The sequence below is a fragment of the Pelodiscus sinensis genome, chromosome 1 (genome assembly GCF_052426305.1).
Source record: "Pelodiscus sinensis isolate ZL-2025 chromosome 1, ASM5242630v1, whole genome shotgun sequence".
Classification (NCBI taxonomy): Eukaryota; Metazoa; Chordata; order Testudines; family Trionychidae; genus Pelodiscus; species Pelodiscus sinensis.
This window is the reverse complement of record NC_143052.1, coordinates 88,603,593-88,625,510: the sequence shown is the minus strand read 5'-3', so window position 1 is coordinate 88,625,510 and position 21,918 is coordinate 88,603,593. Positions and strand designations below refer to the sequence as shown.

General features: G+C 46.0%; 1 protein-coding gene across 4 annotated transcripts in view; it reads left to right on the top strand.

Moving 5' to 3' along the window:
- The window catches only part of GRIN2B (glutamate ionotropic receptor NMDA type subunit 2B), a 348,935-nt gene that overhangs the window by 266,885 nt on the left and 60,132 nt on the right, over nt 1-21,918 (top strand). For all 4 annotated transcript variants that reach the window (XR_012905621.2, XM_075935051.2, XM_089780724.1 and 1 more), the window contains 4 exons: nt 12,242-12,450; nt 12,772-12,943; nt 15,210-15,363; nt 17,133-17,258. Coding sequence is in view for 3 of the 4 variants with exons in the window: in XM_075935051.2 (XP_075791166.1) it covers nt 12,242-12,450; nt 12,772-12,943; nt 15,210-15,363; nt 17,133-17,258 (661 nt within the window). In the remaining variant the exon portion in view is untranslated. The remainder of the gene's footprint in view (nt 1-12,241; nt 12,451-12,771; nt 12,944-15,209; nt 15,364-17,132; nt 17,259-21,918) is intronic.

Below are 21,918 nucleotides of genomic sequence, written 5' to 3'. Positions count from 1 at the left end.
ACATAGGAAGGCTGAGCCCAGGGTTTGTATTAGAAGTGGCTCTAGAGCGGGCCCTGGCGTCCTCTCCCCCATCCTTCCCCTCTCCCGCCCCAGCCCTGGCCCCGGCCCTGGCCCCGGCCCCGGCTCGGCCCTGCCATGCGCAGCTTTCAGTCTGGCTCCCCCTTGCTGGCGCGCACTGCTGGCTGCTGCCGCCATGAGCAGCATTTACAGGTGAGTGGGGAGATGCCCGGGTGTGACATGATGTCACGGCCTGGGACTTTAAAACTGCTCAGCCTAGCTCCGGGTTCAGAGTCCAGGGACTTCTGGGGCCCGAGCGCAGACTCCAGCACCACAAAGTGGAATGCGGAAGGGAAGGGAAGGGAAGGGAAACTAGGGGGAAGGGGTAGGAGAGGAAGGGGCTTGTGCAGAGGGGGAGAGGGAAAATAGGGGAAGGGGTGGGAGAGGAAGGGGCTTGTGTGGAGGGGGAGGGGAAGGGGGAAAACTAGGGTGAAAGGGTGGGAGAGGAAGGGGCTTGTGTGGAGGGGGAGGGGAAAGAAAGGGGAAGGCACCAAGGGACAGGGTGGAGGAGAGATAAATGCCAGGGGGCCAAGTGCAGACAATGAGGAAAAGGGCAGGAGGGGAGGTGTCAGTGGGAGGGGGGGACAGGGTGATGCTGGGAGAGGAGAGAGTAAAGGCATTGGGGGCTATATGGGGGAGGGGGAAGTGCTGGGAGAAGGCTTGAAAGAAGGGGTGGGCATGAGAAAGATGAGGATGGAGCAAGTCATGTGTGAGGGCACAGAGGGGAATGGGGGCAGAGAGTGGTGAGGGAAAAAGAGGGCAAAGGGGGCAGGGGCAGTAAGGGAAGGGGAATGCACCAGGAGGGTGCAGGTGCCAGGAGATTCTGGGGGTGAAGTAGAAGGGCAGACACCTGCAGGGGAGGGACCAGCACAAGAGGAGAGAGGCAGGGCAGGTGTGTAGAGGGAGGTGTTAGAAGAGGGGATGAGGAAGGGTAGCTCACATGATCAGAGTGGGGCTACTGGAGGAGAGGGCACAGGGGGGAGTGAAGGGCTGGTGGAGGGGGGCAGATCGCAGGAGGGCTGAGGGCAGTGAGAAGGGCAGGAGTCAGGACAGCAGAGGAGGGTGAGGAGTTGGGGGGCAGCACCAGGGGAGCTGATGGAGCAAGGAGAGGAGACATGGCAGCAGGGAGAAAAGGTAAAGGTTTATAAAATATTTATTAATAACTTGGGTGCCACAGTGGCACATGCAAACAAGCCACATGAACTCAGTACTGGTGCACAACACAAAATTAATTCTGCTCATGGGAGGAATCTCGTAGGCTATGTCTGTAGTGGCAGCTTCTTGCGCAAGAACATTTTGCGCAAGGGTTCTTGTGGAAGAAGTCTTGCGCAAGAACATGTCCACACTGCCATGTGCGAGTTGTGCTTTTGCGCAAGAGCATCCATGGCAGTGTGGACGCTCTCTTGTGCAAGAAAGCTCTGATGGCCATTTTAGTCATAGGGATTTCTTGCGCAAGCAATCCCTGCCAAGGATCCACACTGCCCTCTTGCACAAGAGTGCTTACACCTGTTAGAAAAGAGCGTATCTGTTGCACAAGATGCCCTCTCATACCATGCCATACTATAAATTTCCTTGCGCAAGAGCAGGCGGGCAGTGTAGATACTCTGTGGACTGTACTTGCGCAAGAAGCTGCGAGTGTAGACATAGCCTTAGAGGGAACACTTCCCCCAGCCTCTCTGCCCCCGAGTTAATGTCACACACATTGGGTTAATGCAATTGCAGGATAGTTGCATGAGGGGGGGTTTGGTGGGAGCCAAACTAATCCCTGTTAGTAGGAGGATGGTGGGAAAAGTCCTTCGAGAGAGGTGACATGACACCTTTTACTTCTGGTCATGTGTCCATCTTGCCCCGAGCGTGTTACCTCCAGAGGCCTGGTTAACAGGGATCGGGGGTGTGGCTAATGGAGGTCAGGGGGTGTGGCTAATTGGGGTCGGGGCGTGGTTAACAGGAGTCAGGGGGTGTGGCTAATGAGGAAAATTATACAAACCTGCTGCCCCTGGACAGTATGGCTGCACTTCAGTTATGGTAGGGTATTATTTCTGAGCTATGTTTAAGTCTTATGTAGAGGGAACCTAAAGCATGTGGAAAAGCTGTTCCTTTTGCTTTGTAGGTAACCAGAGAACCATCTGCTGCAGGATCTGCCACCATAAGCCACATACTGTTCACCACAGTAGACCACATCTCCATCACACTAAAGCCTGACCTCCACAGCCATAAATGATACCCTCTGCCCTGATATTAAGCTGTGCCCCCCCCCCCCCCGAAAGCTGTATTCCTTGCCTTCTCCATTACCATAAACCATGGCTGCCACTGTTGTAATCCATGAGTTCCACATCTGGAGCTCATGGATTACAACATCCTGTTCACTAACACTAAGTATGGTAACTTTCAGCTACCAGAAACCATGTGGGTTCTCTGCCACCAGTATTATATGAGCCACAATCTTCTGTGGGGGGAAACCCAATCCCTTTCACCTGCCATGTAATGTGAGCTTTTCTACCAGAAACCCTGGCCTACGCCATAGGAAGCCACATCAGCAGACTCTGACCATTCTGAAATCAGTTCTGATGTAAGAAGTAATTTACAGAAGTGATCCCCCTCAGCATTCGTATAGCTGTCCCGCTTCTGCGATAGCAGAGAACAGTATGTTTTATGTCTGTTCCTACTGTGAGCAGTTTTGGTTCAAGGATATGTAACCCATATGTAAATCCAGGATAGAGATCATCCTGGAATTGAGGGATCACCAGTGAATGAATAGATATTGCAGGACTTTACACAACACAGGAGCTTTTAAAATATACCTCATTAATATTCTTGGGCTAATTAGGACAGAGGATTGGACTTTAAACAGCTACAAAGAACAAGCAAATATACCAATAAAAACGTAGCATCTCAGCCAAGAGCTGTGTAAATGCCAACCTGAAATGAGCAGAGGACTGCAATCCTGAAAAATGGAATGTATTCAGCAAGCCATAAGACTGAGAGATGGAAAGCAACAGCAATTACTTTATGCTTTATAAGTATCAAGGGGTTGGCTGTGAAGAAATGGGTCTTTGCCTGCAAAAACTTATGCCCGAATAAATCTGTTTTTAAGGTACCACCGGACCCCTAGTTGTTTATGCTTTATAGTGTTTGTGCCACAGAGGGTATGTCTAGATTGCATGCCTCTGCCGACAGAGGCATGTAAAATAGGCTACCTGACATAGTCAATGAATCGGGGATTTAAATATCCCCAGCTTCATTAAAATAAAAATGGCCGCCGCACTGTGCCGGCTCAGCTGATCGTCGGCACGGTGTGCGAGTCAAGACGGGGATCGGTCGACAGGGGAAGCCTTTGTCGACCGCTTCCTTATGCCTCGTGAAACAAGGTTTACAGGAGCGGTCGACAAAAGCTTTTCCTGTCGACCAATCCTTGTCTTGACTCGCGTGCTGTGCTGATGATCAGCTGAGCTGGCACAGCGCGGCAGCCATTTTTATTTTAATGAAGCCAGGGATGTTTAAATCCCGGCTTCATTGACTATGTCGGGTAGCCTATTTTACATGCCTCTGTCGGCAGAGGCATGTAATCTAGACATACCCATAGTGACCACAGAGTGCTGGTTGCTATACAAACAGAAGATGGTGTAGCCCCTCCAGCCCTCTGCAGTCATCGTTCTTGCCAAAGTGAAAGCCCATTAAAAACAATTCACTGTTGTGCAGCTGCAGTAAAGACATCAGACTTCACCAGGTGGTTGTAGTAGAAGGTGAACTTGAGGCTCGAGAAAGGACGTTGTTTTCATGCTAATTAATTTTGCATATGGAGCATTCACAAATGTTCTTCTTTTCCTTTGGATGAGGAGGCTAATTAATGAACCTCAGTGTTTGTAAACAGGAGATGTTTGCTCTCAGTGGTATTTCTTCTCCACCTGCTTGTTCAGTTGCATGCCAACACCTCTGATGATATGTTTTCGTTACATCAGACATGTTTCAGAGGGAAAAAGCTGTGGTGTCACCAGTGGAAGCTTACGGCTAGTGACCGACAAGCCTCAGTTAAAGGTTAGGATTGAGGGCCTGTTCAAGTGGTGGAGGAGGCACACCTGTCTGTGTAGTGGTTGGGGCACAAGACTGGGAGGCAGGAGACCTGCATTGTAGACTCTGCTTTAACATTGATTAGTTGTAGGATGTAGAGCAAGTCACTTGACAGCTCTGTGCCTCAGGGTATGTCTACACAGCAACTCGACACCTACACCTGGCCTGTGCCAGTTGATGTAGGCTCGCGGGGCTCGGGCTGCAGTGTTCTTTCATTGCAGTGTAGCTGTCTGGACTTGGGAAGGGGCTCTGGGCTCTAGGACCTCGGGAAGTGGAAGAGTCCTGGAAAGGCTAGAGCAATGAACCCTCTCCCCTTCCACTCCCCCCCCCCCCCGACCTGAGTCAGCAAGCACGGGCCAGCTATTGGGTTTTAATTTGCTGTATAGACATACCTATAGGCATCATTCCTCTACCTGTGCAGTGAGGATAATGATGGTTACTAACCAGTGCTTGGAGATCTTTTGGATGTCTCAGAGAAGGTTGCATGGTCTTCAGGGGATGAGATTTGGGGACAAAGGCCTGTGCTGGTTATGTATCCCAATTGGATTTCTTCCCTCTATTATAGTTAAATTTCCTCTTCAGTAATTATTGAATGGAGTGAACGGTAAGGAAAGAGAGTAAAGTGATTGACAATGGTGTCTATCCAGCCTGGGGCTCCATATTATTTACAAAGGGATAGCATTGGTTTGGGTTTTTTTAGCTTGGGATTGATTCACATCCTGCTTTTGATCAATCCATCAGCTCCTTTCTGTTGTAGGAAAATCTTACTGACTTAAGTAACAGACGCAAGGTGAGAGAAGGGAATGTGTACTCCTTTCTTTGAGTCTCCTTGTGGGGAATTTTGGTGGCTGTCTGATTGGATGAGGTTTTGGTATGACAAGTTTCTTGGGATAAGAGGGAAGATCCTTTCATGGACTGAGAACTGGTTAAAAGACAGGAAACAAAGGATAGGAATAAATGGTAAATTTTCAGAATGAAGAGGAGAGGGGTAACTAGTGGTGTTCCCCAAGGGTCAGTCCTAGGACCAAACCTATTCAACATATTCATAAATGATCTGGAGAAAGGGGGTAAACAGTGAGGTGGCAAAGTTTGCAGACGATACTAAACTGCTCAAGGTAGTTAAGACCAAAGCAGACTGTGAAGAACTTCAAAAAGATCTCACCAAACTAAGTGACTAGGCTACAAAATGGCAATGAAATTTAATGTGGATAAATGTAAAGTAATGCACATTGGGAAAAATAATCCCAACTATACATATAATATGATGGGGGCTAATTTAGCTACAACTAATCAGGAAAGAGATCTTAGAGTCATCGTGAATAGTTCTTTGAAGACATCCATGCAGTGTGCAGCGGCAGTCAAAAAAGCAAACAGGATGTTAGGAATCATTACAAAAGGGACCGAGAATAAGATGGAGAATATTTTATTGATCTTATATAAATCTGTGGTACGCCCACATCTGGAATACTGTGTACAGATGTGGTCTCCTCATCTCAAAAAAGTTATACCAGCATTAGAAAAGGTTCAGAGAAGGACAACTAAAATGATTAGGGTTTTGGAACAAGTCCCTTAGGAGGAGAGATTAATGAGACTGGGACTTTTCAGCTTGGAAAAGAGGAGACTAAGGGGGGATATGATAGAGGTATATAAAATCATGAGTGGTGTGGAGAAAGTGAATAAGGAAAAGTTATTTACTTGTTCCCATAATATAAGAACTAGGGGCCACCAAATGAAACTAATGGGCAGCAGGTTTAAAACAAATAAAAGGAAGCTCTTCTTCACACAGCACACAGTCAATCTGCGGAACTCCTTGCCTGAGGAGGTTGTGATGGGTAGGACTATAACAGGGTTTAAAAGAGAACTAGGTAAATTCATGGAGGTTAAGTCCATAAATGGCTATTATCCAGTATGGGTAAGGAATGGTGTCCTTAGCCTCTGCTTGTCAGAGGGTGGAGATGGATGGCAGGAGAGAGATTGATCATTACCTGTTCGATTCATTCCCTCTGGGGCACCTGGCATTGGCCACTGTCGGCAGGCAGGGTACTGGGCTGGATGGACCTTTGACCTGACCCAGTATGGCCATTCTTATGTTCTTAAGCGGGTGGGTTTTCAGAACTGCATAATGAGTAATACATAGGATGTGTGGCACACGACCTTGAGTAAAGAATGGAATAATAAGAATTTACAAGCTACCCCCAAAATACACTGAGATATCAGAAGTGCCTCACTGCTTCACACTGACAGATGGGTTATATTCTTTAACTGCAGGCATCACCTTTAATGACTTGGCCAAGACAAATTTGTGACATTTAATTTTGTTGAGACCAACCTCTGTCCTCATAGCACACTGTTCCTGCCCTCTCACACAGACATATACCACTACACTCAGATCTATTTTTGCTTTCATTTTCTCCTCCTCCCCCTGCATACCTACGTGTGCTTGCATACACACATACACACGCTTTTCTCTCTCTGACTTCTCCTTACACTCACACTGCCTTAGGCATGCACTTTCTGAAATACACACTTTATCCATTAGCTCTCCCATATTCACACTTGCAAATATTAACTCTTCCAAATGTGCACTGTCTGTGTCAAACAGAAAAGTCAGTTACACTCCCCTCCCTCCTCAGTTTTCCTAGGTCAGCAGACTCTATATCTCCTACCTTTGTGCTCTCAAGCCAGCACTTACCTATAGACATGTAAATGCCTATTTTATATGCCTAAGTGTTCATTTGAGCATTGAAATGTAGGATTTGGACATGTTATTGAGGCACTTATTGTATACTTGGAAATTGAGGCCAGCACACTTACATACATTATCTTTTTTTCTCCTCTTTGGGCAATTTATAACAGCTTATAGGAAGGGTGGACTTTTTAGGTTGTGCTGATATTCCATTAGTCTCTGATAGGCAGGTTATGTACTGCTGCACCTGAAGTTTGGATACTTCAGTGTTCATACTGTGGTGTTGCTGGAATGCCAGTCCCATCTTTTGTCACGTACATTCACCCCATATAATACAACACACGTCTGCCACAATAGGAGCACCCATGTCTATTATAGGGAACCGTTGGGTAATTGAGTCAGGCCTGACTCCTGTGGCTGTCTGGTCTAGTCAATGATTTAGGAGTTTATACATTACTGTGGTATCAAGGTGCTGCTCTGATATGGAAATACGTCTCTTTCATTGCCCACTTATTGATAATGTTAAGGAATGTCCCTGAACATGTGTTTGGGATGAGTGTGTACCGGGGATGATCTACGCAGCCATTTTGCCTGTAGATCACGAATGTTGATCCAGTCCCAAGTTGGCCATTTAAATGAAAGTTGTCCCTGTGACGGAGGTTCTCCTAATGGTTGTTATCTGGTGTGCTGATCATACTGCTGAGCCTGCCTACCTGCCCTCTGGAGCACCCAACTACTCTATCCCACTGAGCCAGAAGCTCTGGTTTCCCCCAGCAAAGGCACAGAGATGGGGTAACAGTCTCCCAGCAGAGTAACACAGATGCTTGAACAGCTCAGCTCTGGGGCCTGGTCTACACTAGACCAGGAAGGTTGGCTTAAAGTACGCAACTCTGGCTACATACAATGCACAGCTAGAGACAGTTTACCTTAAACGAAACTGTGACAATGTCCACACTGTGGGAGGCCTATGGGAGCAAACACTTCTGTCGGCTTTCCTTACTCTCTCATAAGGAGGAGTACCGGATGCTAGCAGGAGCTGCCCTCAGCCTTCAATTTAGGGTCTGCACTAGACCCACTAATTTGAACACCAAAAGATCGACCTCCGGAACATTGATCTTCTGGTAAGTATAGACGTACTCTGGGAGGGCTCAGTTTAGGGGACTTGATAGCACCCAGGAACACAGCCCTCAAAAGGGGCCAAAACCCCAGACAAATCCATCTTACTCTGTGTTAAAATTTTGCACAGAGTGCCAATAAAGTTTGCTTTCTTTATTAATGAAAGACAGATATGCTGTGGCTCCTCCAGGTAACAAGTATTTATACTGGGTTTGATAATAAATCTACTGAGGAAGGCTTTAATCTAGTTAAAAATCACTTAGAAAAGTTAGATGTCTGCAAGTCACCAGGGCCTGATGAAATGCATCCTAGAATACTCAAGGAGTTGATAGAGGAGGTATCTGAGCCTTTAGCTATCATCTTTGAAAAACCATGGAAGAAGGGAGAGATTCCAGAAGACTGGAAAAGGGTGAATATAATGCCCATCTATAAAAAGGGAAATAAGAACAACCCAGGAAACTACAGACCAGTCAGTTTCACTTCTGTGCCAGGAAAGATAATGGCGCAAGTAATTAAGGCATTCATCTGCAAACACCTGGAAGATAATAAGGTGATAGGTAAAAGCCAGCATGGATTTGTAAAGAACAAATCATGTCAAACCAATCTGATAGCTTTCTTTGATAGGATAACGAGCCTTGTGGATAAGCGAAAAGCAGTGGATGTGGTATACCTAGACTTTAGTAAGGCATTTGATACAGTCTCGCATGATCTTCTTATCAGTAAACTAGGCAAATATAACTTAAATGGGGCTACTGTAAGGTTGGTGCATAACTGGATGGATAATCATTCTCAGAGAATAGTTATTAACGGTTCACAATCATGCTGGAAGGGTATAACAAGTGGGGTTCCGCAAGGGTCTGTTTTGGAACCGGTTCTGTTCAATATGTTCATCAACATTTTAGATATTGGCATAAAGAGTACGCTTACTAAGTTTACAGATGATACGAAGCTGGGAGGAGTTGCGGCTGCTTTGAAGGATAGGGTCATAATTCAAAATGATCTGGACAAACTGGAGAAAGGGTCTGAGGTGAACAGGATGATGGTTAATAAGGACAAATGCAAAGTACTCCACTTAGGAAGGAACAATCCGTTTCACACATACAGAATGGGAAGAGACTGTCTAGGAAGGAGTACTGCAGAAAGGGATCTAGGGTGATAGTGGACCACAAACTAAGTATGAGTCAACAGTGTAACACTGTTGCAAAAAAAGCAAACATGATTCTGGGATGCATTAACAGGAGTGTTGTGAGTAAGACATGAGAAGTCATTCTTCCGCTCTATTCTGTGCTGATTAGGCCTCAATTGGAGTATTGTGTCCGGTTCTGGGCACTACATTTCAAGAAAAATGTGGAGAAATTGGAGAAGGTTCTAGAGAAGAGCAACAAGAGGAGTAACGGTAGTTCGGAATAGGAAGCCTAATCCGAACTACCTAGTTCGTGCCGCGTGTAGCCGCGGGGCACGGAGTCCAAACTAGCGGACATTTAAAAATGGCGGCGCCAGGCAATATGCAAATGAAGCCCGGGAAATTCAAATCCCGGGCTTCATTTGCAACTCCGGTTGCCTACATTACCACCCTAGTTCGAACTAGGGTGGTAGTGTAGACATACCCTAAGGTGCTGCAAGACCAATGAAAGTTTTTTCAGATCAAGTAAGTTATTAAGTCAAAATAAACAAACCACGCTAATTAAGCTTCATACACTAGGAGAGATTGTTAGAAATACATTTCTCATCCCCTCTACTTGTTCCAGATAAATTCCTTCAAAGCTAATGTTTTCTCTGGCCTGGGTCCAACAGCTCCTTGAGAATTTTCTTGGAGTTGGGGAGTCAGTTTGAAAAGCTAAGCTGGAGACAACAATGTTGATTGCTTCCATTCCATAAATTTCCCCAGGGTGGGAACCCTTTCTTTAACCGTGCTCATCCCCATGGGAAAATACCAGATTCAAGATGGATTCTAACACCAGGGGGCATAGTTGCATGCCTTTGTAGGACAAACCACAGTTTGGGGTTACAGGAAAAGCCAAGCCATTTACACATTGTTACCCTGAGCACTGGACCATTAAGCCTTTAATTACCACCAGTGGCTTTTACCACAAATTCTAGATTAAGAAGCAAGTTTACACTTCATATTTCTAACTTCATATACAAGAATGAAACATGCACATGTGGCACTGACAGTCAGAACTGAACCTAGGACCTTGGTGCATGAGCCTCTACTGCTTGAGCTAACGGCAAGCTGGCTCGTAGCTAATGTTGTAGAGCAAACTCATTCTTTCCCTCTCTGTAAGTGGTCTAAGTGCTACTACATTCAGTAGGTGTGGGGGTTACACACACAAATAGAATATACATATTCAGGTGGCACAGGCTTTTGAATGATAGGTTACTTGCCCTGTTTTGCATAAAGCATATTTGAGTTACACATATTCATATTCAAAAACATCTTTCCAGAAATTTCTGAGAGCACAGCATCACAGTTCCTATCTGGCAGCTTGTTTGGTGGCCTGAGTGAAATGAGCTTGCAATCTGAGCCCATTTCATTATGAGCAAAAAATAAAACTGCAGAAATCACCAGCGCAAATGGCCCTTGCTGGACTCCTTATTATCATTTGCAACAGAGCAGCTAAAGACTCTGAATAGACCATAGATAAAACTGTCCTCTGTCCCTTGGAAATGGACCGTCTCAGGTAGGACTGAGGAGAGCATTTGCTCTTCTGTTGTCAATGTTGTACCTCTTCTGAGACTAAACAGTGACCATCAGTGTCCAAGGGTATTAATCTGGCATGAAAATGTTATTTAAAAAAAATAAGGGAAAATGGTTGAATTTGTTTCCCCTTTTGCATATGGCAGTCCCTTAGGATCACAAGACTGTCAGGTGCAGGCCACCGCGGCATCTGCTCCCCGCTTCCAGTCTTCAGGTTCCCATGGGCTGACCCAGCTCCACCAACTGTTCAGTCCTCTGACAGCACACTGGTGCCATCCCTCTACGGGAGTGTGTTGGCACTGGAAGAGGGTTATGGGGTCACTGATGCCCTCAGGGTGACTTTTTTGTTCCTTTGAACTACTTACTGAATAAACCCACTCTGGGTATTTAGTTTTTTTAAATCAGATGAAGGTTTTTAAAAAGCAATAAATGTTTTATGTTGGTTCCAGATGCCATCAAATGCAAAACACCAGAACAGTTTTGATTTTATTGAATAACCTTTGACACCTAAAAAGGCTCTAATAAGTGCTTTTTTTCCTGTAATTTTTAAAATGAAATTCAGTGAAAGGTTGACAGCCGCTGGAGACTCCAGCCCTCTATTTACCCACAGAGCAGGTACACCATGAGCAGCAGCGGGTCATGCTTCCCACATACACGTGCCGCCCCCACCATCAATGTACCTCAACTCTGACCTGGAGGTAATGCTTCGAGGAAGGAGTGGGGAGTTTGTTCTCAAAGACCATTCAGTCCTGCCCCTCTCAGCTGAAGCTGCCAACCCAGATGCTTATTAGTGTCAATTGTGATAGGATGGGTGAAAAAGTGTGCAGAGGCGCAACATTGGTGTTAGAAAGCATCATAGGTGAGTTTTTTTTTCTGGAATTGCTGTAAAGAATTACTATGGGCTGCGTGTGTTCTAAATACATCACCTGGCGGGAGATTGCAGTGGTTTCGAAAGAATAACTTGTTTTTGTGGGGTGTACATAGAACCAGTTGAACAAAGAAATCCCTGTAACAAGGAAGTCCATGTTTACCCAAGAAATGCGAATAGTGTCTAAAACTGAAAGGATAAGATTGTAGTATTTCCTTACTTGAATTTATGCTACTTTTGTTTAATAGAATCTGCCTGAAATATCTTCTCATGCATCAAGAAGGAAAAGCACCAATTTTATCTATATACAATGTAATGGTTGTAAAAGTGCAGGAGCGGATCATGGTGGAAATTATTAAAGGAGCTTTTCCATCAAAGTTTTGCTTATACATGGTCAATCCTGACTGAAAATACCCCCAGCTATGCCAGCGATGATCTCCTCCACCCAGGGAAACTCAATCCTGACATGCAGCTCTCCTCTTATTTCAGTCTTAGCCCATCTGAAAACAGAGTCTGATTATTGTGCCAAAGGTTACTAGATTGGTCAGTGGTTTGTGATGACTCTCTAAGCTCATTTCCTGGGTGGTCTTCTGTACTGTTGGATCCATTTCCCTAGTGTCTGCTCCTCAGAAATGTTCTTGCTCATGTGGGTGGGCTTAGGCACTCTTGTCTCCAGACAATACTCGATGGGGTAAGTTGGAGAGGGATTGAGCAGTCATGTGTTTCTGTCTTGTTTGTGTCTCTGCAGGTGGGGAAGTGGAAGGACAAGAACATCCAGATGAAGTATTATGTGTGGCCCCGCTTTGAGCTGTACCCTGATTCTGAAGAGCGCGAAGATGACCATCTGAGTATTGTGACCCTTGAAGAGGCGCCATTTGTCATTGTGGAGAGTGTGGACCCCCTAAGTGGCACCTGCATGAGGAATACGGTCCCCTGCCAAAAGCGCATCGTGACTGAGTAGGCACTCATAGAATCTTTCCTCGTCTGGCTCACAGTTCTCCACAGAGCAGGAGAAACCTTCTGGGCCTCTCAGCTTGGCTTGCCCTGATACTCTGCTCCAGATAAGCTATCTGAGCTCTCTCAGCCTGGCTCATGCTGCCTCTTGGCTCCGGCACAACCAGCCAGCCAAGCCCTCCGAGCTTGGCTCATGTTGCCCCTCAGCAGTGATACCACAAACTGGAGTGTTTGTGAGGGGAGGTGTTCTGGGAATGAAGGGGAGGGGGCAGTAGCAGAGGGAGTCCTCCTCAAATTTAATCCCTTATTATTGTGACTGGTCAGGAACAAGACGGATGAGGAGCCTGATTATGTCAAGAAATGCTGCAAAGGGTTCTGCATTGACATTCTCAAGAAAATCTCCAAGTCTGTCAAGTTCACCTATGACCTCTATCTCGTGACCAATGGCAAGCATGGAAAGAAGATCAATGGGACGTGGAATGGAATGATTGGGGAGGTAAGCAACGAAGGGCCAGGCTGAGCTTCACCTGGAGGCTGGGCTATGGAGTCAGATCCTAGTTCAAGTTCTTATTAGCTTCCCTTCCTGGGAAGGGGCAGATGAGACCTCATAAAAATGGTTGATCTAATGTAGGGATTGATACGGCTGTTGCCTGCATGAATCTGTTATGGCATGCTCACTGCTGAACAATAGCTACAATCCCTCCTCATTTATTATTTAATATTTTCTACTGGGCCACATGTGTTTGGCACTTTACAATACAATAAAAGGCGATGTACCCTGGGCAATGTCACAGGACAATCTGGACTGTTGGACAGCTGTATCCCCTCAGTTCTCCAGCCTTTCACACTGCTCCTCTGTGTGCTTCAGATGGACAGCCTGCCACCCTGGAATTCTACTGCAAAGAAACACCAGCAAATTCCCAGTGCTGGACTTCCCCTGCCAGAAATGTGTGTTTTATACTGCCCAGTTTCCTCCTGGACAGTACACGCTCATAGAAAATCCATCCTTTCATTAATAGAAAATGATATGCACACATATTGTTACCTCAAATAGAGTTATCCAAACACACTGTCTTAGATAAAACAATAAAACAAGTTTATTAACGATGGAATTACAAATAATGAGGCATAAAAGTCAGAGTAGGTTAAAATGAAATAAAAGGTAAAACACAAACTAATACCTAAGGGTATGTCTACACTACCCCGCTAGTTCGAACTAGCGGGGTAATGTATGCATACCGCACTTGCTAATGAAGCCCGGGATTTGAATTTCCCGGGCTTCATTAGCATAAGCGGGGAGCCGCCATTTTTAAATCCCCGCTGCTTCGAACCCCGTGTAGCGCGGCTACACGGGGCTCGAACTAGGTAGTTCGGACTAGGGTGCCTATTCCGAACTACCGGTACACCTCGTTTCACGAGGAGTACCGGTAGTTCGGAATAGGACCCTAGTCCGAACTACCTAGTTCGAGCCCCGTGTAGCCGCGCTACACGGGGTTCGAAGCAGCGGGGATTTAAAAATGGCGGCTCCCCGCTTATGCTAATGAAGCCCGGGAAATTCAAATCCCGGGCTTCATTAGCAAGTGCGGTATGCATACATTACCCCGCTAGTTCGAACTAGCGGGGTAGTGTAGACATACCCTAATTTAGCAAGCTAAGTGAATTTAAAGCAAAAAGATTTCTCATCACATGCTGACAGCAGTCTGCCTGGCTTCCTGCAGCATGACCACTCCCCCAGTTTCACGATGCTTCTTTCAGTGTTCTTGATGCCATGTGTAGAGATGAAGGGAGAGTCTCCAGCTGGGGTTCAGATGGAAGCCAGTCTGTTTGCAAGGGACTCTCCAGTTGTTCTATTGCCAAGATGTAAATTTCTTGCTCACGTCCTTCTTCCTGCCAAAGAATGGCCACTTAATCAGGTGATGATAATCTATTTGATTATGTTGACACCTGGCTCAAACATCAGTTTGCCTTTTGTCTCTAAGGTTTGAGCAATCTTTTCTGCATTTGGAACATATCTTACACAGTAGAATTTCAGTGTTGCCAAACGTATTTTTCCAGGACAATAATTTTCAGCAAATTATGAGCTTGCAAATACTTCACAGGGCATCAACATTTATCATAATCTCGTAAAAAGTTTATTTCGATAAAAAGCCTTCTTTTGAAATAACCCTTCCTCCTTATAAAATGAGGTTTAAGGGTTATTTCGAAAGAAGGGTTTTTTCTCGAAATAACCCCGTCTACACAGTGTTTTTTTTTTCAAAATAGGGTATTTCAAAAAAGCGGTCAGCTGTGATTATGCAAATGAAGCACAGGAAATTCAAATCCCCACTTCATTTGCAATTTCATTCAGCTTCATTTGCATTCCTCTCTCAAAAGAGGAACGCAGTGTAGACAAACCCTTGGAGTAGTAGAGGGAAGGCAAGCCAAGGACATCAGAAATAAGATAACATCTCTTCTGAGACTTTAAATATCATTGATATCAATGATACTTTAAATATCATTGATATCAATGATACTTTAAATATCATTTTAATACATATACATTCTTTGAGTAGATTAGTATTTGTAAGTCTCTTGGAAAAAGTGGGTCTTGGAGCGAGATAAGAAGGGAGAGGAGAGAAGCAATGACAGACAGAGAATTCTAGGCACAAAGGGTTGTACGAAAAGATAGGTGTGGGAGAAGCTACTGATGGGGATGTGGTCCTTAACAGTGAGGCATGAGTGGAACCGGCCTCAGTAACTGTCTGTCTTTCTCCCTATCTGAGGTGGTCACCAAGCGTGCCTACATGGCGGTCGGGTCCCTCACCATAAATGAGGAGCGTTCAGAAGTGGTGGACTTCTCTGTGCCCTTCATCGAGACAGGAATCAGTGTCATGGTATCACGTAGCAATGGGACTGTCTCACCTTCTGCCTTTCTAGGTAAGCTCTTCTCCTGAGGTGGTGGTGGTAGGGCTCGTATAATGGAAAAGCAACTAAAAAGTCCTTATGAATCTCTGGGACATTCCTGAGGAAGGCATTTCAGGCAAGGATTTGTTTACATCAAGATGTTTTATTTCAAAATCTCAAGCAAGCAAAATCCAGGAAAATGCCAACAATCAAGGTCCAGGAGCTCTAGAATGTTTCTCAGTGACCTCTAGGCATAAGGCTAACGAGGAGGTGACTCACTCCCAACTCTCACCCTACAGTACACAGTACCACTGTGAGTCTGTCTATACTGCTGACCGGAGAGTGACTGCAGCATATGTGGACATACTTGACCTAGTTTTGACTTAACTCACTCCAATAATAACAGCAATGACGTTAAGCCCATTCAGAACTCTGGGTTTCTACTCAAATGACTAGCCCATGTTGCCATGGCTTCACCTTTATTGTTGCTGGAGCTAGTCAGATCAAAGCTAGCTTGGATATATCTATATTGCTGCAGACACAGTTCTGATTGCCGTGTAGATGTACCTGCTGGCTCAGTGAGTATCACTCCCAGAAGAAAATTGGTACAAGTCCTCCTACCAGATCTTGTGTCTGTCCTTAATGATAACACAATGAGGGTGGTAAGTCATGGTAAAATGTGGCTTTAGACGTGTCACTCAAAAAGGACACATTAACCTAATCTCTCTTTGGCAGAAGATCCGGTGGAAGATAAATATCTAACAGCACTTCTGAAAAAGAGTGGGACACAATCCCCAGGCTAGGCTAAGATTCCATCCCCCGGTTCTAGTCTCACAAGGTATTTGGAAGGGATCACTGAGTGCAGAGTGGCTGCTGTGTTTTCTCAAGCAGTTACTACACTCCTAATATTTCTTGCTTTGCTTTTAAAAAATATGTTGAGATATAGCAAAGCATAAAAGGTGGGCTATAGAATCAGTCTGCATTGTTCTCTGACCCAGATTCTGCAAACACTTTTCCATATGAAGTTACTCATGTACCTAAGGAAGGTTATCAAAACCTCTTTGGACTGGGACTCTCAGGGGATAATGCTTTTCTTATAAACACTCAAGTATTTTCTAATTTTGTCCATGTCCTGAAATATCACCAGGACATTTAAAACAGCAGCAGAAACAAAATTAACACAATGTTTTTGAACTTCAGATAGATTTGGGTTCAAACTTTGACTGGCGATTGGAGCAGGGTCAGAGGTGATCTGAACTTGCTCAGCCCCATCACTGCCCCTTCAGCTTGCAGAAGGGCAGAAGCCAGTTTTGGTTAAACACTCACAGGATATGAGCAGTCGTGTTTCTAGTGCTGCCTGGTGATCTCAGTTGCCAAGTGGCAGTGTGAAACATTGGTAGAAATGCCATAATTCTGGCTGAAATGTAAAAACTTTAGGGATGGAGTTGGTTGCAACAGGTATCCAAAATTCAACTACTTTAACCTATTTGATCCTGAGAAATGGGCTAAAGGACTTAGTGGGAGGAGCCTATTATCATTGCATTTGGTAACATATGAGCGCCAGGTGGAACTGGGAATCACAGGTATTGTGATGAAAATAGAATAAAGAATGACTTTGTCCAATCTCAGAAGCTTTGAGACTTGATTTGAGGTGGGGGAGAGAAGGTTTGGAAGCTGTTTCTATGCAAAACAATCTCCCTCCTCCCCAACCTTGACATGGAGCCCTGCAAATGAGATAGCATGCTGGCTGTGGGGTGTCTGGTCTTTCACCCTGTGCCTTGTTTTTCTCTTCTCCTGCCCAGAACCATTCAGTGCTGATGTATGGGTGATGATGTTTGTGATGCTGCTTATAATCTCTGCAGTGGCTGTCTTCGTCTTTGAGTACTTCAGCCCTGTGGGTTACAATCGGTGCCTTGCTGATGGCAGAGGTAAGAGGATTCTTTTCACTTGCTGCTTTTCTCCCTTTCATCCTGGTTCCTTAATCGGTGGGCATTCCTGTTCCCTCAATACACGTTTATGGATCCAGCCTACTTGTTCTGCCTCAGAAGGGCAAGGAGGGAGGGGGGAAGATGACTCTTAGGTTAAAAAATAATGGGTCTGGATAATGGATAATCTGGAGACTTGTGATTTAGGAACTTTCATCTACAGAGTGCTAACTCCAAGCTACTTCTTTCTGGCAGAGAAGGGAAATGGATGTCTAGCACTGACACTGTTGTAAGCCTTTCTGGAATAATTAAAGAATTCTGCTCTGCCAGTCCACCTTTCATCAGTACTGAGTTGCACTTTTAAAAAGTAAAACTTAATAGCCTAGAGAGAGAAGCTCTCCCCTGTTATATTCTTCCATGCCCCAGAATTGTTATCTATTACATGACTGTGTCCCCACCCCATTTAGCTTTAAAGCTCTTTGGTTGGCCAAAGGTTGTAAGAGGACTGCGGGCTTGTCATCACTAGGGGCCAGATCAATGGAACAGTGATTGATCCATTTGGGGTCGATTTATCATGTTTACTATAGACGGGACAAATGGACCACTGATCACTCTTACATAGCCTCCAGTACTTCACCAGAATGAGAAGAGTAAGGGGAGTCAATGGGAAAGGTTTTTTTCTGTCTACCCAGTGTGGTGTGGACCCTGCAGTAAATAGATCTAAGCTATGTTGATTTGAGTTATGCTGCTAACATAACTCAAATTGCGTAGCTTAGATCAACCTGTCCCTGTAGTGTAGACCTGCCCTGGGAACATGAGACATTGGTTTTCCTGGGGCTAAAGGAGGAATTATTTTGCAGGACCTGAGAGAATGGGGGGAGGAGGGGGCACACTTTGATCTCTCTCTGTGGTGCTCATATGCCTTCTTCCCATGGAGAAGAAAAGATGAGTCAGAGACGAGGACAGACAGACAGGGATTTTTACATTAGCAGAGATGGAATGCTCAGCGGTTACATTTGCTACTCTCTGCTTAATCTCACTCCTTTATGAATTGGTCCTCAACCTAAGGCCTTGTATTTCGTCAGCATGTTGGTCACTTAACAACAGCTGAACTCAGATGTTTATTTGAAAATACGTTCACTTGCCTGCCAAGCCATTGCCTCAAGCTGATTTATATCACCAAGTTAGAGAGCACTGAAGGGAAAAAAAAGAGAATTTGTAATGGAAATACAGACAGAGACTTAAGTATAACTATGCTAGAGGGGACTTCTCTAATAGCATGGAACTGTGGACAGCATGTATGGGCAGATGCACATATCTAAACAGATGTAAGAACAGATGAAAATAGCTATGAGGTTAAAGGGAGAGACTAATACAGATGTGCAAACAGCTGCTGATAGTAATACAGCTGTGCAGCCAGATGCAGATATTAAACTAGTTGTGTGGGCAGGTGCAAATAATAATATGTCTGAACAGTCGTAAATATTCCATGTTTGGACAGATACTTTTTAGTACAGATACGTGTATCAGTGCAGATGTGGATGGCAGGTGCATATGTTGTAATGTTTGCTTGGTCACAACGCTAATGATCTAGTTAAGGTTACTTTGAGACTCCCATCACTGGTGGTTCTGTGGTTAACAGTGCAGGTGTGAAAATATGCTGCAAGCTCAATGGAGAGATTAGTGTTCTGAGGTGGAATTTTCAAAAGCACCTGAGAGTATGTCTACCCTGCAATTAAAAACAGGCAGCTGGCCCGTGACAATTGATTTGGGCTTGCGAGGCTCCACCCCAAGAGCTGTTTAATTGCAGTGGAGATATTCAGTCTCAGGCTGAAAAGGTCCCAGAGCTCAGGCTGCAGCCTAAGCCCAGAACTCTATACAGTAATTAAACAGCCCTTGAGCCCCAAGCCCCTTAGTCCGAATCAGCTGGCATAGGTCAGCAGCAGATATGTAATTATGGTGTGGACATTCCTTTAGTGCAGGGGTCTCCAAACTACGGCCCGCGGGCCGGATGCGGCCCGCGAGGCCCTCTCATCCGGCCCGTGGAGACCGTCCCTGGGGCGCCGCCGAACGGGCCCTTCTTGCCGCGGGGGGGGGCCCTGTCAGGGGTGTGCGGCGTGTACTCACGCCACGCCGGGGCAGGAGAAGCGGGCCGCTCTGCTGACAAGCGGCCGCGCGGCGGCAAACGGCGCAGGGGGCGGGGGTTAGCACGGGCGGCGTTCCCCCGCCCAGACTGACAGGGCAGCCGGCCAATCAGGGGGCAGGATGGGCGGTGGTGGTAACGCCCGCCCGGCGACGTGCGGGGGAACGTGAACCCCGGCGGGAACTTTAAAAAGGTGACCCCTTCCGCCCAGGGGGGGGGAAGGAGTGAGCGGTGGCAAGCAGGAGGGGAGGACAGCGTGCAGAGGAAGGGGAGAGCAGGGGGAAAAGCCCCCCCCCCTTCCGGGAGAAACGGATTCGCAAAGCCAGAAATGTCTGCTATTTTGGCATCCAGGAAACAATTTCACCATTCACACTAATACAGGTGTTCATGTGTAGTGTATCAATGTGTTATTAAATAATAACTGAATAAAATAATATTAAATAAATAATTAAAAACAACATCCATGTTTTGATTGTTTTTTATTTGGACCTCAAGTGTGTAGTCGGCCCCCGAACTGCTGTTTGATAGTTAATGCGGCCCTCGGGCTGAAAAGTTTGGAGACCCCTGCTTTAGTGACTGAGGCACTGATAATCAGTGGGACTTGTGCCCCTACATTATGAAGACATTCTGAAAATCCCATTCTTAGCTTTTCCCCCCTCTTTTAAAAATAAATTAATGCAATACACAAAAAGAATGTCCTATTAACATTACAGTTATAAGCACTCGGGGTATGTCTACACTACCACCCTAGTTCGAACTAGGGTGGTAATGTAGGCAACCGGAGTTGCAAATGAAGCCCGGGATTTGAATTTCCCGGGCTTCATTTGCATATAGCTGGGCGCCGCCATTTTTAAATGTCTGCTAGTGCGGACTCCATGCCGCGCGGCTACACGCGGCACGGACTAGGTAGTTCGGACTAGGCTTCCTATTCCGAACTACCGTTACTCCTTGTGAAATCCTCAGAAAGCCAGGACGTGCAAAATGTATGTTTCTCACAATACGTAGCTTGCCTCCATTGCATATGGAGGATCCAATTTTGCCAACTGATACATCCCATTGGAGTCAACTGGAGTTGTGTTTGCCTCTCCAAAGGCAGAACTGAGCTCCTTGCATTTAAAGTTATATTTATAACTAAAAGATTGACCTTGCATTGCTCGGGTCCTTAGCTGAATTAATGGTTGTTTTTTGGAAAATGAAAATGTGCTCTCTTCATTTGAATCATTGCACTAGGGTGGGGCTGGGAATGAGGGGTTCAGTATGTAGGAGAGAGGACAACCCTAACCCTCTCTCACTGCAGCTGCTTAGGGTCAGATGAAAAGCTCTCTCCATGGCTACTGCAGCTCCAGTGAGCACACCCAGGTAGAGGGGTGCATGTCTCCCACCTGGGGCAGGTCCAGGTTTGTCTGCCCCCTGTGCTCTCCAGCCAGAGTGAAATGCAGCAAACAATGTACTTTCCTTTTGCTCCCTGATGAAGGGAAACAGCCAGCAATGTCCCCATAGGAATTGGGGTGGGGGGGGAGGGGAAACTTCAGACCCTCCCCGAAAGGGAGGAGTGGGAGTTTTAGGGCTGGGCCAGTACTGGATTGAGGGGTGCCCCCAGACAGCCTCTTTCATCTGTTTGATAATTCTCTTTTCTGTATGATTTTATGAGAAGCAGTCCCATTCCAGGCACATCCCATTTTCCTGGGACAACCAAATACTGACCTTGCTTTAAGTTAGGGTAAGAGGAAGCTGCATGCCAAATTTGGTGGTCTTAGCTTTCACCATTTAGGCGGAGTTCTTGAACAGACAAGACAGAGAGACAGACCAACTCTCTCAGGGTATGTCTACACTACAGCACTAATTCGAACTAGTTCGAATTAGTTAATTCAAACTAAGCTAATTCGAACTAACGCATCCAGACTAAAAAACTAGTTCGAATTAGCGTTTTGCTAATTCGAACTAGCATGTCCACATTAAGTGGACCCTGAACCGGGGTTAAGGATGGCCGGAAGCAGTGCCGGCAGGGCATCAGATGAGGACTTAGAGCGTGGAGCTGCTGCCTCAGGCTAGCTGAGGGTTGTGCTTAAAGGGACCCGACCCCCACCCCGGACAGACAGTTCTCAGGGGTGCCCCGCTTGCAAAGCAGTCCTGTCTTGGAGTGCCCTGAGTGCCCACACTGGGCACATCACAGCACTCGGCCATCAGACCGGCTGCACTTGCCGCAGGCTGCCATCTGGGGAGAGGGAGCAATTGGGGGGCTGCAGGAGAGCTTCCACCCCCAGAAGCCCGCAGAGCCAGCCCAGTCCTCCCCATCGGGGGCTCGTACCCCATTCCTCCCTCACCTCCTTCCACTTACCCTTCCCTAGCCCCCCTTCCTGATGTACAAAATAAAGAAAACGTGTGGTCAAAAATAGAATCTCTCTTTATTGAACAAAACTCGGGGAGACTGGGAAAAGGAGGTGGGAGAGGGGAAGAGAGAGGGTGGGAGAGGGGAGGGCAACTAAAATGATCAGAGGTTTGGAACAGGTCCCATATGAA